This window comes from Neomonachus schauinslandi, chromosome 12, assembly GCF_002201575.2.
Source record: "Neomonachus schauinslandi chromosome 12, ASM220157v2, whole genome shotgun sequence".
Classification (NCBI taxonomy): domain Eukaryota; kingdom Metazoa; phylum Chordata; class Mammalia; order Carnivora; family Phocidae; genus Neomonachus; species Neomonachus schauinslandi.
Window position 1 is genome coordinate 35,785,560 of NC_058414.1, and position 23,983 is coordinate 35,809,542.

Below are 23,983 nucleotides of genomic sequence, written 5' to 3' on the forward strand. Positions count from 1 at the left end.
TTCTCTACCTGAGGATGGTGGGCAGTTTATTCCTGCAACCTCTCTAGAAAGGTTCACGCTAAAGGAAATGGGATTATTTTCACCAGGAGGGATTTAGATTAGACGGGAAGAAGAACTTCCTGACTGATGATTTCCTTCCCTGCAGTCCTTAAAAATACAATAGTTGCCCACTTTTTCAGTTTTTAAGATGCAGGCAGTTAGAAGAGACGGTTTTGCAAGATCTCTTTTAATATTAATATTACTTTGGTCACAGGCTGTGTTTCTAAGAGGCACTCACTTTATGCACATCTATGAATTAAAGAATATAGAGGGATATTTGTTCCCAAAGCAATAGGAAATACTTTTTGTCTTGACTTGGTCTCTTTAAAGGCCTATAAAATCATACAAAACAGCTTTAGCAAGCTAAAAAATAATCCACGGGAAATACACAGGGAGAGATTTAGAAAAGTATTGTGTGGTAAAAATTTACTTTTGTATAGCACATTAGAATTATTTATTATAAATGTTATTATTTATAGATATTTGAATGAAACCTAAAAGGGCTTTGGACTGGGTCCGAAACCTAATTCTTTGGACTGGGTCGTCTAACCTGTAATTTTACTCCGCCATGGGGGCAAATGAAAATAAATATGAAGTAACACTGACATCTAGTGGATTCCCTGTGTTACTGCCATTGTTTGAGGTGGAGCTTAAACTCAAATTGAACTCCAGTGTCAGAAATTGGACTGGATTGGACCTGAGAGTCCCTTCTCCTTGTTTTAAGAGTACATTAAAAAAAAAGTTTCCAAACATATGTTAGCACTTAAGAATTGTTATTTTATTGTTGTTTTCTAATTTAATTTTACTGTGGGGACAGAATGTGATCTATGTGATAGTGACTTGGAATTTGTTGAGACTCCTTTGAAAGCTAACCTGTGCTAGCTTTTTGTCATTGTTCTATGTGCGCTTGAAAGAAAATATACTCGTTTCTTTTTGTTTGTTTTTGTTTTCTGCAGAGTTCTTATATATAACCATGCAGTCTAAATACTAATTTGGTTGTTCAGGTTTTCTATATCCTAAGGATGGGGCAGGGGGTGAGGGACTTACTCAATTTATTATATTGTGATATAAATAAGATAAAAGTCTTCCCCCATGATTGTGATTTATCCAAATCTCATTACACTTTTGTCAGGTCTTTTGCTTTTTGTATGTGCATTGTTAAATGCGCCTAAATTCATGGTTGTTTTTTTTTTTTTTTAAGATTTTATTTATTTATTTGAGACAGAGAGAATGAGAGAGAGAGAGAGAGCACATGAGAGGCGGGAGGGTCAGAGGGAGAAGGAGGTTCCCTGCCGAGCAGGGAGCCCGATGCGGGACTCGATCCCGGGACTCCAGGATCATGACCTGAGCCGAAGGCAGTCGCTTAACCAACTGAGCCACCCAGGCGCCCCAAATTCATGGTTTTTAAATCTTAATGAAATGGTCTTTTAAATTATGTAGTGTCTTCTTTATCCCCATTATTGCCTTTTGCCTTAAATTCCATCTTATATATTGTTAGTATTGCTACAATAGCTTCCCTTGGGAAATCATTTGCCTCTATTTAAGTGCTTTTATCGTTATTGACCTTTCTATGCCCTTTTATCTAACTTGTGTCTCTTGTAAGCCTTACATGGCTGACTTTAAAAAAAAATCTGAGGATCTGTTTTTCAACAGTGAGTTTATTCTTTTTACAAATACTGTGATTTCAATAGTGATCTTATTCTTTTTACAAATATTGGTCACTGATATATGTAAACTTACTTCCATCACCTTATTTTTGTGGGTTTTTTTATTTACTGTTTTTTCTTTGTACTTTATTTTTTTTTTCCTATGATCTGTTGGGTGTGTGTGTGTGTGTGTGTGTGTGTGTGTATGTGTGTGTATTCTTTTCTCTACCATTTTAGGATACATTGTACTAGTAGTTTTCTTTTAGCTGTCTTTTTTTTTAAGTAGGCTCCATGCCCACCGTGTAGCCTAACATGGGGCTTGAACTCATGACCCTGAGATCAAGACCTGAGCTGAGATCAAGAGTCAGGTGCTCAACTGACCGAGCCACCGGGTGCCCCTCTTTTAGCTCTTTTTAACATGAAATGGTTCAACTATAAAGATAAGTATATGACACCCCACGTGCCCTCCTCCCAGGTTGAAGAAGTTTTAATAGCCCTAGGATTTGGCTGTAACTGCCTCAGGTTTATTAAATAAGAAAAAAATTACAGATTCAGTTAAAGTCTTTGTATATCCCTCTTCAATCTCATTTTTCCTTTTCTCTCTCTCAAGAACTCACCTCTATTATGAATTTGATGTTTATTAATTCTACATTTGCTTTAAAATTTTATTTTGTATTTTCTAGTTTTAAATGTTTTTTTTTTTCTGGTTTAAACATCTACATGAATATCTTTCTTATCAACATTATGGTTTTGACATCCATTTGTGTTCATTGATACGCATCTGTTTTACCCCTTTAATTCCTAAGTTGTAGTATTCTATTTGTTATATACACATTTTTGTTCTACCTTTTCTCCTGTTGATGGATAGTTTTTCCCTAAGTTTTTATTTCAAGTAATGTTAGAATGATGTTCTTTCACCTTTCTCCATGTGCACACGTGTGAGAATTTCTTTAAAGCATCTGCTTTTGTCTCTGTACCCCTAAAATAGTCTTGACAAACTATGTAATTTCTTGGACATTTTAAAGATAGTATTTATATGTTTTCATTTAAAATATGAATAGTGGCAAATGAGGTGATTTTCAGTTTATTGTAAATATCACTATTTTAAAATACAACTGTTCAAAATATATAAATGTCAAAGCAGATTGATAGGCACCATCACCACCAATATAAAGAAACGTAAGAAGTTCTATTATATAATCTGAAATTTCACATTGCTCCTTTTCCAGCTTCAACTCAGGTTTCCAATGCACGCTACAGAGTTTTATCCTAATACATTTTTTGCTGTTTGAAAATATTTTCTCTATTGCCCTATCATATTTCTCTACAACAAAATATACATCAAAAATTTAAAAATGTTTTTTTCTCTGTGACCAAAAACTCTGAATATTAAAACATTTTACTCTGAATTGAGTTATTAGCACCATTATAAGCAATACAAAATTGATCAAGGCAACAAAATAATTATTTTGGTGAATGGTTATTAAGCAAAAATATTAAAATTTTACTAAAAGCATATTTGATAAAATATATTTGAGTGTTTTTCCATTAGTTTATATATCTATGAAAAAATAATAATTATCGCTAGGAAGTTATGAGATCAGCATCAATCCTATTCCTGCTTTTTATTTTTATAGCTGAAGCTGCTGAGAATCTTGTTCATATAAAGAAGTGGATGAGAATGGAGTATTTTGCCAAAACTATGTCAATTATTTGAACTTACGATGAGTTATACTGTAAAAAATAATGTAATTATCTATCATAAATGTTAATGGTCTATCAGCTGACAGCTCAATTAGATCTGCCTTCAATTTTGTTGAAGCAAAGATTTGGAAACACCCCGACTTACAAAATATTTTGTCATACAGTTACTATAGTCATTTACTTTCTCAGATTTTGGGAAATATACCAGAAAGGTTTTAGTGGTCCTATGGAAAAATCATACCTGTTGCTGTTTTACTTAGAGACATCTTGTTTAAACCAATATAATCAGAAAGTTTGGGGAAAATAGGGGCGCCTGTGTGGCTCAGTTGGTTAAGTGGCTGCCTTCGGCTCAGGTCATGATCCCGGGGTCCTGGGATCGAGCCCCGCATCGGGCTCCGTGCTCAGAAGAGAGCCTGCTTCTCCTTCCCCCTCTGCCTGCCCCTCTGCCTGCCCCTCTGCCTGCCCCTCTGCCTGCCCCTCTGCCTACTTGCGCTCTCTATCTCTCTGTCAAATAAATAAATAAAATCTTTAAAAAAAAAAAAGAAAGTTTGGGGAAAATAAATATATTGTTAATTTCAGTACAGCTTTGCTATTACGGTAATTTTTATAAACAGCTATAATTTCATGTTTTAAAGATATTTTCATCAATATCTATTTATCTAATGCAATTCATTGAAAATGGCAACCTGAAATTTAATTTGCAAAGCTATCAGCCAATTAAAGCTTCTGTTAGAAAAATGTGACTTCATTTTAAAAAATTTATAAGTGTGTTAATACGCGTTTCAAGGTATATTATGAAAGCCAATGAGACATAAAAATGCATCCTGTAAAATAGACTAATAGAAGAAGAGGAGGTTAATGTGATATATATACATATCACGGTGATATATATAACTATATATATATAGCTCTAATATAAATTATTATTTTCATAAGTCATAATATAAAGTAGGACAGTAGCAATGTTTTTCATTATTTAATTTGAAGTAACACAATGTAATATGTAGCCAAAATAACATGATATATGTGAGAAGGAGTAAGCAAAGACATGGGACTTCTTTTGGTAAGAAAGTGTGTGTGTGTGTTGAAACTCCCATTTTTATCTTCTGGAAATAATTAGGAATCATGTAAAAAATTAGAAATAATTTTAATACTTTCAATAGACATCATGTTTTTTCTCTCTATTAAAAAAATAAGGTTTGGGGCACCTGGGCGGCTCAGTTGGTTAAGTGTCTGATTCTTGGTTTCAGCTCCACACTCAGTGCGGAGCCTCCTTGAGATTCTCTCCCTCTCCTTCTGCCCCTCCCCCTGCTTGCCCACACTCTCTCTCTCTCAAATAAATAAAATCTTTTAAAAAAAAGGGTATATTTGTTGTAAATACATTGAACCACAATTTAATAGGAACCAGAAACATTTTATAAGGTGACATCAGATCATCTTATATAATCTTATATAATAATTATACAATTATTAAGTGGTATAATTCATAATACAATTTGATAAATATGTTTTTAACTATCTTATGGAATATTTCTTTACTAATTTATTTGTTGTTTAAGAGAAAATAGTGTTTATTCTATTCCAAGTGCTCTGCAAATATTAACTGATTTATTTCTCATAACAATCTTACGAGATAGCTCTTGTATTTATTCCCATTTTGTAGCCAAGGAGACAGAGACACAGAGAAGTACCTTGAACACTTACACAGGTAGTGAGAGTCACAGTAAGTTTATATTGAACAATGTGCGTTGAATCTGAAAGATAGCCATTCAATTGTCATTCCTGATTCCTTGCAGTATATTTTGAAATATTAGGTAATTTAAATATATTTCCAGTTTCTTGTAAATGAAGCAACATCACTAACTTGTTCTGCTTCAGCTGTTCAAAGACTCGTTTCTTTTCAGATGAAGGCACTTCCTAGGATTTTGAGACTAGCTGATAAGAGTTAATTACATGTGGGGCTCCTGGGTGGCTCAGTCCTTTAAGCATCTGACTCCTGATTTCGGCTCAGGTCATGATCTCGGGGTCCTGAGATGGAGCCCTACTTTCCTCACCATGGAATCTGCTTAAGATTCTCTCCCTCTCCTTCTGCCCCTCCCACCGACACCCCTTTGCTCATGGGCATGCATGCTCTCTCAGATAAAATAAATAAAATCTTTAAAAAAAAGAGTTAACTTTATGTAAATATGTGAGAAAACCCTTTTTGGCATTCATTCTTTCTTACTAATGTTCTCCTTGCACTGCTCTTATGGGACTTTCCTCGAGAAGGATTGTGTGGTGACGGGACCGTGACTAAAGAGATGAAGTCGTCAAATGGAGGTCATTTCTTCCATCTTCCTCTGCCACAATTTAAGTTCACAATATCCCAGCATGGGCCAAAAGAGCCTGTTTTTTACACTCTGCTTCTCTATCTTAAAACAAATATGTAGAAGGCACTAAAAGACCTTTGGGTTATGGTACATTAGTCAGTTATGAAAGAAGAAACCAATAACTCAAATTGCTTCTTTGTTTGGTGCCCCTGAGGTTTTTACACTGGGGGCCCGACACCATAATAAAGTTTAGAATGGGAAGAGCCATGTCTCTGTATCAGCCAGGATAGTCCATTTATGGTGCAGTAACAAACAACGCCCACATTTCAGCGGCTTAAAACAACAAAGTTTCATTATTTCCCCTCCCACATTCCGTCTTGGGTTAGTTGGGCTCTGCTGTACATTATCCCCACTCTGGGCCCCAAGCTGATATAGCTGCTTCCCCACTTCCATCTGGGGTGTCGCCAGTTATTGTAGCAAAGGAAAAATTGCTCTGGAGTGGTTTGCTCTGGTAAGTCAATGCTCCGAGCATTGTAAAGTGGGAAGAACGTTTGTAAAAGGGTCGGAAGAACAGGAAACATTAAATGGGCCTTAGAGTGAGTGAAACAGGCATTGTTTTTAGGTAGATCACTTTTAGGAAAGAATAGATAGGAAAATTGAAAGTCTAAAACTAATTTCTTTTTCCATGCCCAGGTATGCATTGAAAGGCTTCCATATACCCTCAAAAAACACAAGTACCTTGGTTTGAAAATCCACAGTTCAAGAGAATATAATTAGAAGTGGAATTGCTGGATTAGAACATGCACATCTTCACCTGTGTAGTATATTGCTAAATGATTGCACTAGTGTTTGTTCCAATTTTCACTTCCATTGACAGTGAACCAGCATTCCCTTTGTCCTACATCCTTGCCAACACCTACTATTAGCAGTCTTTCAAAATTTTTGCCAATCTGATAGGTGTGATTTATTATCTCTTTGTTATAGTAAGACTCACATTTTTCTCCTTGCTACTGAGTTGGAGCATCTGTTCATGTCTTTGTTGGGCATTCAGATTTCTTCTGTAAATTGTTGTTTCTTTTGTCCCTTTTTCTCACCGATTTTTTTTGGGGGGAGGGGTCTTTTTCTTGTCAATGTGTAAAATATTCTTGTATTATACCTTTACATATATACAAACATATATATGCCTCATTTATCCTCCTGCTTACTCAGTATCTTCACTTGGATATCTTTCTTTTATATTCATCTTAGACCTACTATGGCCAACATGGAATTCCTGATCTTCCCTCAATACCAACTTCATCTGCAGTCTTTCCCATTTCAGTTACTGGAAGCTCCATCTTTCCAATTTGGCTGAAACTCTTAGAATTATCATTTACTGTTCTCATTTTCTCCCAGTCTATATTGCATCTGGCAGCAAATTCTATTAACTATACTTTAAAAATATACCAGAATCTGACTACATTTAGTCACCATCATCTCTGGCCTGGATAATCACAGTAGTCCATAGCCCATAGCTTGTCTCCCTGTCTCTCTCCCTCCTTGTTCCTGCACACCCTCTCCTCTAAATCCAGTCTACTCTCAAAATAAAGGTTTGGGAAAATAAAAAAGATGGCTAATTTCAACAAAGCTTTGCTAATATGATAATTTTTGCTAAAAGCAAAATGGTTTCCATCTTACTCAGAGTAAAATCCAATGTCCTATCGTGGCTTATGCAAACTCCTCAGGTCTGGCCTCTGTCTACCATCCAACTTCATGCCCTGTCACTTTCCCACTTGCTTATTCTGCTCCAGCTACACTGGCTTCCTTTTTGTTGTTCAAATATGCCCAGTCTGTTCCCGCTTCATGGCCTTAGCACTTATCATCTCTTCTGCTTTGTAGATCCCACATGACCTGCTCTCTTATTTCCTGCAAAGCTTGGGTTCAGTTTACGTTAATCACCTTTTCAGTGATGCCTTTCCAGAACACCTTGTTTTAAATTGTAATGAACCTTCCACCCACACTCTCTGGCCTGCCATTCTTTATATCCTTTCTCTGCTTTAGTTTTCTCCTTAGACTTACACTAAGCATATACTAGATAATTAACTTATTTGTTTATTTTCTGACTCCTTCTACTAAAACCCAAGCACTGAGAGGGTGGACAATTTTGTGGGGTTTTGTTCTGGTACATGATGGTTATGTTTATTACTTTGACGGTGGTGATGGTATCACAAGTGAGGACATATGTCCCAATTCATCAAATTGTATACATTATATATGTGTAGTGTTTCATATATTAATTATGCCTCAAAAAAGCTATAAAAAGACTAAAATATAATAAATAAGGTAGATGACATAAATAATATAGCAAACTATAAACCATAATAACAAAAATTAAATCCTTATTTAAAAAATTTTTTAAATTTTTTCCTCCAACTTTGTTCTTTTTTAAAAGATTTATTTATATTTTAATTTAAATTCAATTAATTAACATATAATGTGTTATTAGTTTCAGAGGTAGAAGTCAGTGATTCATCAGTCTTATATAACACCTAACACCCAGTGCTCATTACATCATGTGCCCTCCTTAATGTCCATCACCCAGTTACCCCATTCCCCACCCACCTCCCCTCCAACAACCCTCAGCTTGTTCCCTATGATTAAGAGTCTCTTATGGTTTGTCTCCCTCTCTGATTTCGTTTGTTTTATTTTTGCCTTCCTTCCCCTGGGATCCTCTGTTTTGTTTCTTAAATTCCACCGGTGAGTGAGATCATATGATGATTGTCTTTCTCTGATTGACTTATTTCGCTTAGCATAATACCCTCTAGTTCCATCCACGTTGTTGCAAATGGCAAGATTTCATTTTTTTGATGGCTGAGTAATATTCCATTATATATATATACACCACATCTTCTTTATCCAATTGTGTGTCAATGGACATCTGAACTCTTTCCATAGTTGGGCTATTGTGAACATTGCTGCTATAAACATTGGGGTGCAGGTGTCCCTTCAGATCACTACATTTCTGTCTTTGGGGTAAATCCCTAGTACTGCAATTGCTGGGTTGTAGGGTAGCTCTATTTTTAACTTTTTGAGGAACCTCCATACTGTTTTCCAGAGTGGCTCCACCAGCTTGCATTCCCACCAACAATGTAAGAGGGTTCCCCTTTCTCCACATCCTCGCCAAAATCTGTTGTTTCCTGACTTGTTAATTTTAGCCAATCTGACCAGTGTAAGGTGGTATCTCATTATGGTTTTGATTTATATTTCCCTGATGCCAAGTTATGTTGAGCATTTTTCATGTATCTTTGGCCATTTGGATTCTTCTTTGGAGAAATGTCTGTTCATATCTTCTGCCCATTTCTTGATTAGATTGTTTGTTCTTTGGGTGTTGAGTTTGTTAAGTTCTTTATAGATTTTAGATACTAGCCCTTTATCTGATATGTCATTTGCAAATATCTTCTCCCAGTCTGTTGGTTGTCTTTTGGTTTTGTCGACTGTTTCCTTTGCTGTGCAAAAGCTTTTATCTTGATGAAGTCCCAATAGTTCATTTTTGCCTTTGTTTCCCTTGCCCTTGGAGACGTGTCTAGTAAGAAGTTGCTGTGGCTAAGGTCACAGAGGTTGCTGCCTGTGTTCTCCTCTAAGATTTTGATGGATTCCTGTCTCACATTGAGGTCTTTCATCCATTCTGAGTCTATTTTTGGATATGGAGTAAGGAAATGGTCCAGTTTCATTCTTCTTCATGTGGCTGTCCAATTTTCCCAACACCATTTGTTGAAGAGATTGTCTTTTTTTCCATTGGATATTTTTTCTTCTTTACTCTTTATTTTTAAGATTTTATTTATTTGTCAGAAAGAGAGCGTACAAGAAGGGGGAGCAGCAGGTAGAAGGAGAAGCAGGTTCCCCACTGAGCAAGGATCCCGATATATGACTCGATCCCAGGACCCTGGGATCATGACCTAGCTGAAGGCAGACACTTAACCGACTGGGCCACCCAGGACTCCCTTCCATTGGATATTCTTTCCTGTTTTGTCGAAGATTAGTTGACTATAGAGTTGAGGGTCCATTTCTGGGTTCTCTATTCCACTCATCTGACAATTTTGTGTTTTGTTCACTGTTATATTCCTAGCATCTAGAACTAATGCAGAGTAGGAATTCAACAATCTTGGAATGAGTAAATAAAAAATATTTTGCTTTTATACAAACAAATATATGCATATTTTCTTTTATAGCTTCTAGTTTCCTGTCTTAAGATTTCCTCCCACTTAGATAGCACTTTTACTCTCATAGATTTTTTTTTTAAAGATTTCATTTATTTATTTGACAGAGAGAGAGGCAGCGAGAGAGGGAACACAAGCAGGGGGAGTGGGAGAGGGAGAAGCAGGCTCCCAAGGAGCAGGGAGCCCGATGCGGGACTCGATCCCAGGACCCTGGGATCATGACCTGAGCCGAAGGCAGTCGCTCAACCGACTGAGCCACCCAGGCGCCCTACTCTCATAGATTTTTAAAAACATTTTTATTATTTTGAAATTCATTTTTCTAAATATGCACGTACCATCAGAGCACCTAAAGATATTAAGCAAATACTAATAGATCTGAAGGGAGAAATAATACAGTGATAGTAAGGGACTTCAGTATATCACTTTCAACAATCAACAGATAATATAGACCAAAAATTGATAGGGAAACATTGGACTTAAAATATATTTTAGGCCAAATGAACCTTACGGACATATACAGAACATTCTATCGAACAGCTGCAAAACACATATTCTTCTCAAATGCACGTTCGACATTCTTAAGGATAGGTCATATGCTAGGTTACAAAACAAGAAGACTGAAATCATACCAAGTATCTTTTCTGATCCAAATGGTATGAAACTAGAAACCAATAACAGGAGGAAACTGGAAAATTCACAATAAGGCAAAATTAAACAACACACTCCTGAACAACCAAGAGGTAAAAGAAGAAATCAAAAAGGAATCAAAAAATATCTCGAGATAAGTGAAGTTGGCAACACAACATAAAAAATTCAAAGGCTCAACATGCAAATTCAAAAATATAACATGCAAAAATTTAAAACTCATGAGACGCAGCAAAAACAGTTCTACATGGGAAGTTTATAACAATAAATGCTTATATTAAGAAAAAAGAAAGATCTCCAATAAACAACCAAACTTTACTCCTCAGGGGACTAAAAAATGAAGAGCAAACTAAGTCCAACATTAGCAGAAGAAAGGAAATAACAAAAATCAGAGTAGAAATAAATGAAATAGAGACCAGAAAAACAATAAAACAAAGAGATTTTGCTTATTTTAAAAGATAAACAAAATTGACACATCTTTAGCTAGACTAAGAAAAGAAAAGGAAGACTCAAATAAATAAAATCAGAAGTGAAAGAGGAGACATCACAACTGATACCACAGAATACAAAGGATCATAAGTGACTACTGCAAACAATTATAAGCCAACAAATTGGATAACCTAGAAGAGATAAATTCCTAGAAACTATAAAAACTGAATCATGAAGAAATAGATAATCTGAACAGACCAATAATGAGTAAGGAGATTGAGTCAATAATCAAAAACCTCCCAACAAATTCCAGGACCAGGTGGCTTCATTGGTGAATTCTACCAAACATTTATAGAACAATTAATGCCAATTCTTCTCAAACTCTTCCAAAACATTGAAAAGGAGGTGACACTCCCAAACTCATTTTACAAAGCCAGAATTACCCCGATACCAAAGCCAGATAAGGACACTATAAAAACACTACAGGCCAATATTCTTGATGAAAATAGATGCAAAAATTCTCAACAAAATACCAGCAAACCAAATTCAACAGCACATTAAAAGAATTATACATCATTATCAAGTGGGAGTTATCCTTGGGATGAAAGGATGGTTCAACATACACAAATCAAAAATAAAATATACCACAATAATAGAATGAAAGATAAAAATCATGAGTGTATCAATAGATAAATATTTCATGATAAATATTTTTAACAAATTAGATATAGAAGGAATGTACCTCAACAGGTACAAGATACTTAAAAGTTGTTAAGATAGTAAACCTTAAATGTTATTAGCACAAAAAAATGGAGTTCAGTTTCAGAATGGCCCAGGAATTTAAACACAGCAAGACTACATGAGACTGAAAAACTGGTTTCTGCTCTTTGCTCTAGTTCTACTGCCACTTACTCAGCAAAAATTACCATGGGGAAGGAATAATTTATTTATTTTTTTGCTTTTGGAGGTCTTCCAGATTCTAATCTGTCATGCTCCTCCACATTGTCATTGAAAACATGACTGGTTTCTCCTTGTCTTTGGAAAGTTTGCTTCTCTGACTGTACCTGGCCCAATCACTTTTCCCCAGGTGTGGAAGTGACTGCTATTCTTTGCTCACCTATTAGGGCTTGTTCCTCTGAAGAATATACTTCATTAAGAGTAACAGCATCCATTGCTCTTTATAGTTTTAATGAGAAGAATACTCTTAAATTTTCTGGTGTTTTCCTGTTACCGTGCATAGGGTGGTCTTCTATATCCTATATCTAAACTGAAAGTAGAACTCCCTTGCACTTTCCCCCCCCTTAAATTCAGGGTTAAGTGACGCAATTAACTGTACACATTTAAAGTATAAAATTTGATGTGTTTTGGCTGTTTACATTTTTTTTAAAGATTTTATTTATTTATTTGACAGAGGGAGACACAGCGAGAGAGGGAACACAAGCAGGGGGAGTGGGAGAGGGAGAAGCAGGCTTCCCACCGAGCAGGGAGCCCGATGCGGGGCTCGATCCCAGGACCCTGGGATCATGACCTGAGCCGAAGGCAGACACTTAACGACTGAGCCACCCAGGCGCCCCTGTTTACATTTTTTACTATTCATTTTCTCTCCTGTTTTTTTGGATATCTTTCCTACATGCATTTAAATGTTTTCAAGGTTATAAATTATATTCCCTACTGGAATATACTTTCCATAAGGGACATGTCTTCAACACCACTTAAACTCAGGGCTTGGAATAATGAGTGGTGTAAATGAATGAAGAGTCTGTATGACCTAGCAAAAAATACACAGATTTTGATCTGTAATCAATCTCTGTTAAGCCACTTAGTAACTGTGTGACCCTTGCGAAGTACTTAGCTTCTTTGAGTGCCATTTTCCCCACCTGAATACTAGGATGAGTGTATCTACCTTGTGAGATTTGAATTTAGATATGAATATAGAACAGGAGTTACCTGGCTTTGTAAGGATTTGCATGAAAAAGATGCGAGTGTTGTAGTTGGTTCAGTATCAGTCAGGATGATGGTGTGGACTGGCTGCTAAAAAAGAAGGCCTGTGTAGTCTTGGTGACATTAAGCAGTTTAATGTCTGTATAGCAAGGTAGCCTGTGGGTTCAACTGGTTAAAACATGTCTCCTGAATTGTGTTTTACACTGAGCATGAATTTTTAAGAATGAAGGAACCCTGGAGCGCGGCCAGGAAAGAGCTACAAGCATAGTGAGGGGTCTGGAAACTATCCCGTGTCCTCATAGTTTGAGATCTGGTGATGATGGGTGATTTTTGTGGATGATTTTAAGTGAAGACATGATACTGTTGGCTAATATTTAAACTGCCCTGTAAATAAGGAGGGGACCTGTTCTTTGTTTTTAGAAGGAATGCTTGGTACTAGCTGGTGTCATACACAGGATCATACATTTTGAACTTCATATAGGGAAAAACTCTCTCACACGTGGAGTGCCTGGCAAAATAATGCCAAAGTAAGCATTCAGGTAGCTGAATGACCACTTGTCATGGAAATGAGAGCAGGGCTTCCAGCAGGGAAGGGAAATTGGGCTAAGTGGTCTTGAAAAACCCGTTCTACCTCCAGGTTTCTGGGATTCGACAACTCACAAATTGGAAGCCACTAAATTATACCAGATGGTATGCTTAAGCCTAATTACCACTTAGCCTAGGTAGGGTTCCTAGAGGAAGATAAAAATTATTGGACTCAAATCAACTCAGCTGGAGGTCAGGATTTGTAAATAACCAAGGAGGCATCTCTGTTGACAAAGAAATGGATCATCAGAGCTTTTGAGTGGCTGTTCCTAATAAGCAGCCCCTTATGAGACATAACTTGAAATACACTGGACTGGAATAACCTGACTCTAAATCTCTACATTGTCACCAGATCCACTGTTACCTGAAATTCTACCATTAAAGTTTCTTTTTAAATCTTAAAGAGTTTTTATTCATCAGTGGTTACTTATTAAAGTGAATTAAACCAGTGCTTAAAAATTTTTTAATTGGTGGAATGAAAATTTTTTTCAAATAAAAATTTATATGGGACAATAGCATATATATTTTTCTAAAAAATGAGAAGTGTTCTAGATAAAATGGAAAGCTCTACCTACTGAGGTTGTCTTCATTTTCACTGTACTTTATTCTTGAAAGACCCTCCACCAAAATTTTGAGTTCTTCAGGGTAAAGATTAGAAAACAGTCTACAGAATTACTGCCAGCAATCAGTTAAGGGAGGGTAATACAGAATGTCTGACATGAGGGGTGGGGAGGAGGAAAAAAGCCAGATGCAAATTTTTCCTGTTTTCTCATTTTGGTAAGCCTGAGGCTCTAGGCTTCCTAGTACCAAGAACGAGACTTTGCTTTAATGTTTGCATCCCTTTTGGAACTGGCTCATTCCAAGTTAATCATATCCAACCCCTAGGAGATGCTTCAGGGCAAGGCAAAGAGTGTACATGCATCGGTAAGATCCCGGGAGGGAATGGATGACACATGCAAACTAGGATAATTTGGGGAAGATTATTAAAGGGAACATATACAGAGGTGTTAGTATAGGAAACCATAAGCACTGTCCTGGACTTAATGTCAACAGAGCTGTTCCCCTTGAGGCCTAAAGAAATGAATACAGGAGAAGGTTTTAGAACCCAAAAGGAGAGAGTCTTGTCAAGCAGGCTCACTGGAAAGTTGTTCCCTTTAGTCAGGAACACAGGCCAGAAAGGTGACTTTGCAAAGAGGAAGCAGGGTAATAAATACCCTTACTCTCGACGTTCCCCCTAGTTTCTTATTGAGGCATCCTAATAGCCAACCCCAACTGGAGACCAGCGGGTGAGAGTACACCTCTTTTTTTTTTTTTAATTTTTAAAAAATTATTTATTTATTTATTTGAGAGACAGAGAGAGTGAGAGAGAGAAACAGCATGGGAGGGGATAGGGTCAGAGGGAGAAGCAGGCTCCCCGCTGAGCCGGGAGCCCGATGTGGGACTCGATCCCAGAACTCCGGGATCATGACCTGAGCCGAAGGCAGTCGCTTAACCAACTGAGCCACCCAGGCGCCCGAGAGTACACCTCTTGATGTGGTCCATACAGGTGAGCATCTTGGGCAGAAAGGAGGGTGAAGAAGGTGGAGAGCAGACCCATGGGGCAAATGGAAGTTATCAGAACAATAAAAACCGTTGGAGAATAAAATCTACTGACTAACAAACAGGGTTTGAATGCTGGCTAGTCCAAAAGAATGCACTATATATAGAGCAGAGGAGGAAATTATTCTTCAGTTTTCCAAAACCTTCAGCAATGATTCAGATGAATCATTGAGTTTTCCCAGCTTCTACAACCCTGCGGTGACGTGAGCATGCCATTCTCATTGCGTCAATAGAGCCTGGAGCACCAACTAATCCTGCAAGCTTCATCCTTACTGTTTTCCCGCTACGTCTCAAATGCAAAAGTATGATACAGGGGAGTGGATCTCCTTCCACTGTATCCCATCCAAATTTACCACAGATGAAAGTAACTGCAGTGCTATAACATTCCAGCGGCTATTAATAGTTATTTTAAGTCATATTCCATATATATATTATGCATGTGTGATATACACACATGTATGTGCAATTATATACACATTTATTCACTTACTTGAGCTTACCTAAGTTATAGAAAACTTACAAAATTGACTAAAAAAGGTAAGTTTGAAAAGTCTTATGACCACGAAGGAAACGGAAATCATGGTTTTAAGTCTTTCTACTAAGACAACTGATAAGCCAAACAGGCTTACGTACAATTTCAGGAAATTATAAATTATATACATATGTATATAAACTTATGTGTGTGTGAATAAGTTTTGTAAATATAAATTTATATATACAAATTTATTAATTGTTTTCACAGTTGGTGTAAATTATTGATAGTATTCTCTTAACTTTTTTTAATTAAAAAACTCTGGAGGGGAAGATTAGAGATTCACATGCAGTTGTTAAATAATACAGAGAGTCCAGTGATATAGTCAAGATACAGATAATTTTATCCCTCTAAGGATTACTTCTATTACCCTTTTATAACCCGTTTTTCTTTCTACTTCCCCAGACTGGGACTTAACTCGTGGCAACCAATAAACTTGTTCTCTAATTCTATCATTTTGTCACTTCAAGAATGTTATATGAATCGAATCACTCAGTATATAAGCTTTTGGGATCAGGTTTTTAAGAAAATACTCTGCCAATTCTCCCAAGTTGTTGAGTGTATAAATAGTTTGTTTCATTTTATTGCTGAGTAATATTTCATAGTATGGATGTTCTATAGTTTGTTAAGCTATTTACTTATTGAAGGACATCTGGGTTATTTCCAGTTTGGGAATATTATGAATAAAGCTGCTTTAAACATTTATGTACAGGTTTGGGGATGAAAGTAAGTTTTTGTTTCTCTGGGATAACTTCCCAGGAGTGCAGTTATTGAATTGCATAATAGTTGCACAGTTAGATTTTTAAGGAACTACCCAGCTGTCTTCCAGAGTAGCTATTATTTTATATCCCATCTGTGATGCATGAGTTTCTCTGCATTCTGCCAGGATTTGGTGTTGGCACTATTTTTTTTTTTATTTTAGACATTCTGATAGGTATGTAGTGATAAAACATTGTAGTTTTAGTCTGCATTTCCCTAATGGCTAATGAGGTTGAGCATCTTTTCATGTGCTTATTTACCATCTGTATGTCATCTTTGAATGAAGTGTCTCAATGTCTTTTTATGTCCCTCGTCTGTTTCTAATTGAAATGGGTGTTTTGTTTTTCAACAGTTGAGATTTGAGGGTTCTTTATATAGTCTGGATAATAGTCCTTTGTCAGACATGTAGTTTGCTAATATTTTCTTCCATTCTGTATCCTGTCTTTTCATCCTTCATATACAAAGTTTTTTAAATTTTGATTAAGTCCAATTTATCAATTCTTTTCATGGATGGTGCTTTTGATATCAAGTCTAAGAATGCTTTGCCTGGCTCTAGATACTAAAGATTTTCTCCTATTTTTTTCCCTAAAAGTTTATAATTTTATAAAGTTAAAGTATTTATTATTAAACCTAAACCTTTGACTCATTTTGAGTTAATTTTTGCATAAGGTATGAGGTTTAGGTTGAGGCTCATTTTTTTCAGCTTATGGATGTCCAATCACTCCAGCACCATTTGCTAAAAAGGCTATCCTTCCTCCATTGAATTACTTTTACAACTTTGTCAAAAACTTATTTTGGTCTATGTATAAGTTCTCTATTCTGTCCCATTGATTTATGTATCTCTCTCTCTGCCAACACTACACAGCTTTGACCACTGTATAAGTCTTGAAATCAGATATATTGATTTCTCCCACCTTCTTTTTTTCTTTTTAAAAATTGTTTTAGCTACTTCCTTTGCCTTTCCATATAAATTTTCCAACAATCTTGTCTATATCTACAAAGAATCTTGCTAAGATTTTGATAGAAAAAACTATATATCAATTTGGGAAGAATAGATACATACATATACTACGTTCAGTCTTCTAATTCATGAACATAGTGTGTCTTTCCATTTACTTAGAACTCTGATTTCTTTTGTTAGCATTTTATAATTTTCAGCGTAAGAGTTATGCACATATTTTGTTAGATTTACATTTAAGTGTTTCAGTTTTTTTGAGTGATTACAAAAGGTATTGATGTTTTATTTTAGTGTCCATGTATAGAAAGATATAGATTTCATATATAGAAAGATAATTTTTTGAGTATAGTTGACCAGGGTTACATTATTTTCAGGTACAACATAGTCTTTCAACATCTCTGTATGTTATGCTATGCCTACCGCAAGTATAGCTACCATCTGTCACCATGCAACGCTATTACAATACCGTTGACTATATTCCCTGTACTGTGTCTTTTATTCCTGCAACTTATTCATTCCGTAACTGGAAGCCTGGGTCTTCCACTTGCCTTTGCCCATTTAGCCCATACCTTCACCCCCTTCTTTCTGGAAACCATCAGTTTGTTCACTGTATTTATAGGTCTGATTCTGCTCTTTGTTTATTCATTTGTTTTGTTTTTTAGATTCCACATGTAAATGAAATCATGTGGTATTTGACTTTCTTAGTCTGATGTATTTTGCTTAGCATAACATACTCCAGGTCCATCCATGTTGTCACAAATGGCAAGATCTCATCCCCTTTTTATGTCTGTGTGGTATTCCATCATGTTCCTGTGCACCGCCCCTACCCCCCACATCTTCTTTTTTTTTTTTTTTTAAAGATTTTATTTATTTATTTGAGAGAGAGAGAAAGAATGAGAGACAGAGAGCATGAGAGGGAGGAGGGTCAGAGGGAGAAGCAGACTCCCTGCCGAGCAGGGAGCCCGATGCGGGACTCGATCCCGGGACTCCAGGATCATGACCTGAGCCGAAGGCAGTCGCTTAACCAACTGAGCCACCCAAGCGCCCCCACATCTTCTTCATCCACTCATCTACCAGTGGACACTTAGGTTGCTTCCATATCTTGGCTATTGTGAATGATACTACAATAGACATAGAGATGCATATATTTTTTGAATTAAGGTTTATGTTTTTTGGGCAAATACACAGTAGTAGAATTATGGGATCATATGGTATTTCTATTTTTAAAGTTTTGAGGAATCTCCATACTGTTTTTCATAGCAGCTCTATCAATTTACATTCCCACCAACAGTGCATGAGGGGTTCTTTTTCTCCACTTCTCTATCAATACTCATTGTTTCTTATCTTTTTTATTTTAGCCATTCCGGCAAGTGTAAGGTCTCATTGTGATTTTAATATGCATTCCCCTGATGATTAGTGATGTTGATTTTTGTAGGTTTATTTTGTATCCTGTGACCGACCTTGCTGAACTCACTTCTTAGTTCAAGATGTTTTTTTTTAATAGATTCCTTTGGATCTTGTATGTAGAAAATCATGTTATTTTCAAATGGTAACAAATCTCTCTCTTCCTTTCTGATCTGTATGTTTTTATTTGCCTTATTGCATTAGCTCAGGTGTCTAGTTTAATGCTGAATAAGAGTGGTAAGAGCAGTGATCTTTGCCTTGTTATCAATCTTAGGGGGAAAGGATTCATTCAGTCTTTTACATTAAGTATGGTGTTAACTGTAGGCTTTTTTTTTTTTTTTTTGGTAGATGATCTTCATTAGGTTGAGGAAGTCCCCCTCTATTCCTAGTTTTCTGTGAGATTATCACAAATGAATGTTGAATATTATCACATACTTTTTCTGTCAGTTGATACGATCATGTGATTTTCCACTATAGCCTGCTAATAATGGCAATTGATTCATGTTTTTTGGTAGTTGATTAATATTCGAGTATTTAATCAGCCTTACATCCCTGGCATAAGCCACACTTGCCATGGTATATGATTCTTTCATATGTTGCTGGATTGTATTTGCTTATATTTTGTTAAGAATCTTTGTGTTCATGTTCATGAGGAATATCAGTCTACTTTTTTGGAGGAAGGCATTCTCTCTGTCTGGTTTTGGTGTTGGGGGAATTTCAGTTTCATAAAATAAATTGGGAGTTTTTCTTTTCTTTTTTTTTTTTTTTTAACTGAAACCCTTCTTAGCTCTCATGTTTGAGTGCTATCTTTTTTTTTTTTAATTTTATTATGTTATGTTAGTCACCATACAATGCATCATTAGTTTTTGACGTAGTGATCCACGATCCATTGTTTTCGTATAACACCCAGTGCTCCATGCAGTACGTGCCCTCCTTAGTACCCATCACCGGGCTAACCAATCCCCCCTCCCCCCTCCCTCTAAAACCCTATTTGTTTCTCAGAGTCCATAGTCTCTCATGGTTCATCTCTCCCTCCAATTCCCCCTGCCACATTTTTCCCTTCCTTCTCCTAATGTCCTCCATGCTATTCCTTATGTTCCACAAATAAGTGAAACCATATGATAATTGACTTTCTCTGCTTGACTGACTTCACTTAGCATAATCTCCTCCAGTCCCATCCATGTTGATGTAAAAGTTGGGTATTCATCCTTTCTGACGGCTGAGTAATATTCCATTGTATATATGGACCACATCTTCTTTATCTTTTATTTTCTAAAAGAGACTGTTCAGAATTGGTGTTAATTCTTTTTTAATTTCTTGGTAGAATTCTCCAGTGAAACTATCTCGGCCTAGAGACTTCATTTTGGGAGTTCCAAATTATACATTCAATTTCCTTAGGAGTTATACGGTTGTTCAAATGATCTATTTCACATTGAGTGAGATATAAGAGTTTGTGCTTTTCTGAGAATTGATCTGCTTCATCTAAGTTGTCCAATTTATGTGTTCCCTTATTTTACTTGTAGTATTCCCTTATTATTCTTTTGATGTCTTCAGAATATGTGGTGATATGCCTCTTTCATTCTTGATATAGGTGATTTATTTCTTTTCTCTCTTTTTTTCCCCCTTTGTCAGTCTTGCTAGAGTTTTGTCCATTTAATGGATCTTTTCTAATTACCAGCTTTTAATTTTATTTATTTATTTTAAAGATTTTATTTATTTATTTGAGAGAGAGCATGAGTTGGGGAGAGGGGCAGAGGGAGGAGAGGGAGAAGCCGACTCCCTGCTGAGCAGGGAGCCTGACTCAACTGGGGCAGGGAAGTGGGGGTGGGGGGCCTCTATCCCAGGACCCTAAGATTATGACCTAAGCTGAAGACAGACATTTAACTGACTGAGCCACCCAGGCACCCCTAATTACCAGCTTTTTTAAAAAGTTGATTGCCTCTATTTTTATTCTGCATTCAATTTCACTGAATTCTGCTCTTACCTTTGACTATAGTATGTCTTGCTGTGGTTGTCTTTGGGTTTTCAGTTGAAGTTTGCTCAGTGTTTTGAATCTGTAGATTTCTTCGCTTTGCCAAATTTGGAAAGTTTTCAACCATTATTTCTTCCAGCGCTTTTACAGTATCACCCCCTTTCTCTACTCCTTCCAGGATTCCCATTAAAGAAATAATAGATATTTTTGTTATGGTCCCATAGGTCCTGAGTCTCTCTGCACCCACCCTCTCCCCACCCAGTCTATTTTCTCTTTCTTATTCAGAGGGGGTGATTTCTATTGTTCTATCTCTAAGTTCACTAATTTTTTTCTCCTGTCCCCTGAACTCTACTGTTGTGTCCATCCGTTTAGTTTTCTATTTTCAGTATTGTGTTTTTAGCTCTAAAATTTCCATCTGGTTCTTTTTTATATCTTCCATTTCCTTCCTGAATCTATTTCTTTGCTGAAACTTTCTATTTTTTTCATTTGTTTTAAGCATCTCCATAATTCCTCATTAAAGTATTTTTATGATAGCTGTTTTAAAATCTTTGTTAGAAAATTCTAATTTGGGGGGCACCTGGCTAGCTCTATTGATAAATCATGTGACTCTTGATCTCGGGGTCATGAGTTCAAGCCCCACGTTGGGCGTAGAGCCTACTTAAAAATGAAAAAGAAAGAACATTCTTTTATTTATTTGTTATTTGACAGACAGAGACAGCGAGAGAGGAAACACAAGCAGGGGGAGTGGGAGAGGGAGAAGCAGGCTTCCTGCAGAGCAGGGAGCCGGATGCGGGCTCGATCCCAGGACCCCGGGATCATGACCTGAGCCGAAGGCAGATGCTTAACGACTGAGCCACCCAGGCGCCCCAAGAAAGAACATTCTAATCTTTTTGTTATCTTGGTGTTGACATCAACCAATTGTAGTTTTTCATTCATGTTAATGTTTCCCTGGTTCTTGGTATGATGAATAATTTTTACATTAAAACCTGGTATCTGGGTATTATGTCCTGAGGCTTTAAATCTTATTTAAACATGTTTTAGTTGGCTTTTTGATACCACTCTGTCAGAGAAAGAGGGGTGTCCCTTGCCTCATTACTCCCAAGTGGGGATGGAGATCCAGCTTTCCTCCTTGGTTTCCATTGACATTTGATTGGGGACATTATTACTGAATAAGGGTGAAAGTTCTGGTTTCCCAATAAGTGCTGATAACGCCCTGGCATTGTGTTATTTCTTTGCTCTCTAAGTGTCTAGTTAGTTTACCTTTCTTTCTCTACCTTTCAGAGCCACCTTTTATACTCAGTGGAAGGAATAAGAAAAAGTATGTTTACTCCATCTTCCTAGAAGATGAAATCTATCTTTTTCACTTTAACTGTAATTATGTTTCTTCTTCATTCATTGTATCTTTAATAGTCTTTGATTAATTATATCAGAATTTTTCCTATTTTATTAGTTTTTTCAAAGAACTAGTTTTTGCTTTATTGAGCTCTTCTGTTTTCTTCTTTTCTGTAACATTAATTTCTGCTTTTATCCTTATTATAATCTATCTTTTATTTTCTTTGAGTTTATTCTATATTTTCTAATTTCTAAAGTTTATACCTAATTGATTATTTTTCATTCTTTTCTTATTATTTGGAATAAATAATTAAGGCCATACATTTCTCACCATGCAATACTTTTGCTATATTTCATAAATTTTGAAATGTAATTTTTAAATTTTTATTCAGCTATAAGCACTTTAAAATTTCCTTTTTGATTTTCTCTTTACCTCATGAGCTCTTTTTAACTTCCAAATATATAGTGGTCGTTCTATTTAGTTATTTTTATTATCCATTTCAAACTTTCTTTCATTACAGTCAGAGCATGTGAGTCTCTATTAAGCTTATTACTTGAAGCTGATTAAGACTTCAACTCTAGGCAATAAATTACCACAAACTCAACCAAATACTAGCCCTAATTGCAACTTCTTTGACAATTGTGGCATCTTTGCTAGAGAAGATTAAAATGATGTCAGGTATTTTAGCTATTGCCTGTTTTCTAGCCCTATCAGAAAAAAGGATCAGAAATGGACAAGAGTGTACATTCATAGCATCTTCTTCACTTTCAATAAGACATCTATCCCACCAGCCCAGAAAACTTGTCTGCTTTTAAAACTTATAGACTTCTCTGATACAGTTCTACTTGAAGTGGCAAACTAAGCCTTGATTTGAGATCTTTGTTTTGTGCTTTCCCTAAGGGATGAAATATATCTGCAAATTTTTAAAATATACAGCCATCTTTCTCTGAGTTTTGGCCTGTTCTTTGTGCTTAATGTTGTTCCTCACTTTCAGAAGGACAGAATAACCATCAAAAAAAGTCAAAGGATTCTTTCAAAGAAAATTGCAAGTTAATTAGATAAGGAATAAAGTTCTTAAGGGCAAATTTAAATTCATTCTTTGGATCTCCAGGAATGTCAGTATTGACATGAAATTGATCAAATTTCTTTCAGACATTTCATTTTTATTGTCAAAAAAAAAAAAAAGAATGAGCTGGAGAATTTGGATTGTGTAGAGCCCAACTTCTATCTCCCCTTGATATCCAGCTATATTGTAAATTTCGTACCATATTTTTTACTTCTGAAAACCTTTCCTTCACTTCATAGTCTCTATCTTCACTTTGCTGTTGAGATTCTTTGAATGTACTGGAGGCATATACAGCTACATCCAGAAGATCAGTTAAATCATCAAGTGAAATGTTCTTGTTTCTTCCATTATCCTCTATTCCCCATCTTATTTTACTTTTGTAGACTTGACCCAGTATATCTGAGGTATAAGACCCAGTGTATCTGAGGTATACGAATTCTCGGGTTCTATCTCTCTCTCTCTCTTTTTTTTTGATTTGCCTCATTTAGCGTATTGCAAAATCCTCTTTAATGTGCAAGTGTCTTGCAAAGCTTGGTAAATGAATGTATTTTGACCGAATACCTTCAAGCAACGCTTATTTGATTGACATATTTCCCTCATTTTTATGTGTGCTTTAATAAATGGGGAAAATCAAGTTCCAGTTTCACCTTCATGTTCATTATGCTGTCGGGGGAGCAGCAGTGTTTGCACATCTTGGAAAAATTTACTTTTTCCTATACCAGTATCATAGGACACATTTTCTGTTAGCATATCCAGCATAATTTGACTTTAATCCAAATGATAGCTTATCTTCAGTTCTTCCAGTGAGCAAATGGCATTCAAAGGGCGAATAATATGCACTACACAGTACTTCCCACATTCCAATT

General features: G+C 36.2%; 1 protein-coding gene across 1 annotated transcript in view; it reads right to left on the reverse strand.

Annotated features, from left to right (window-relative positions):
• Nucleotides 1–23,983, reverse strand: part of SAMD9 (sterile alpha motif domain containing 9) — a 31,235-nt gene that overhangs the window by 3,092 nt on the left and 4,160 nt on the right. The window contains 7 exon segments of the mRNA XM_021689530.1: nt 22,797–22,832; nt 22,834–22,976; nt 22,979–23,069; nt 23,071–23,174; nt 23,177–23,337; nt 23,339–23,726; nt 23,729–23,982. Coding sequence (XP_021545205.1) covers nt 22,797–22,832; nt 22,834–22,976; nt 22,979–23,069; nt 23,071–23,174; nt 23,177–23,337; nt 23,339–23,726; nt 23,729–23,982 — 1,177 coding nt within the window.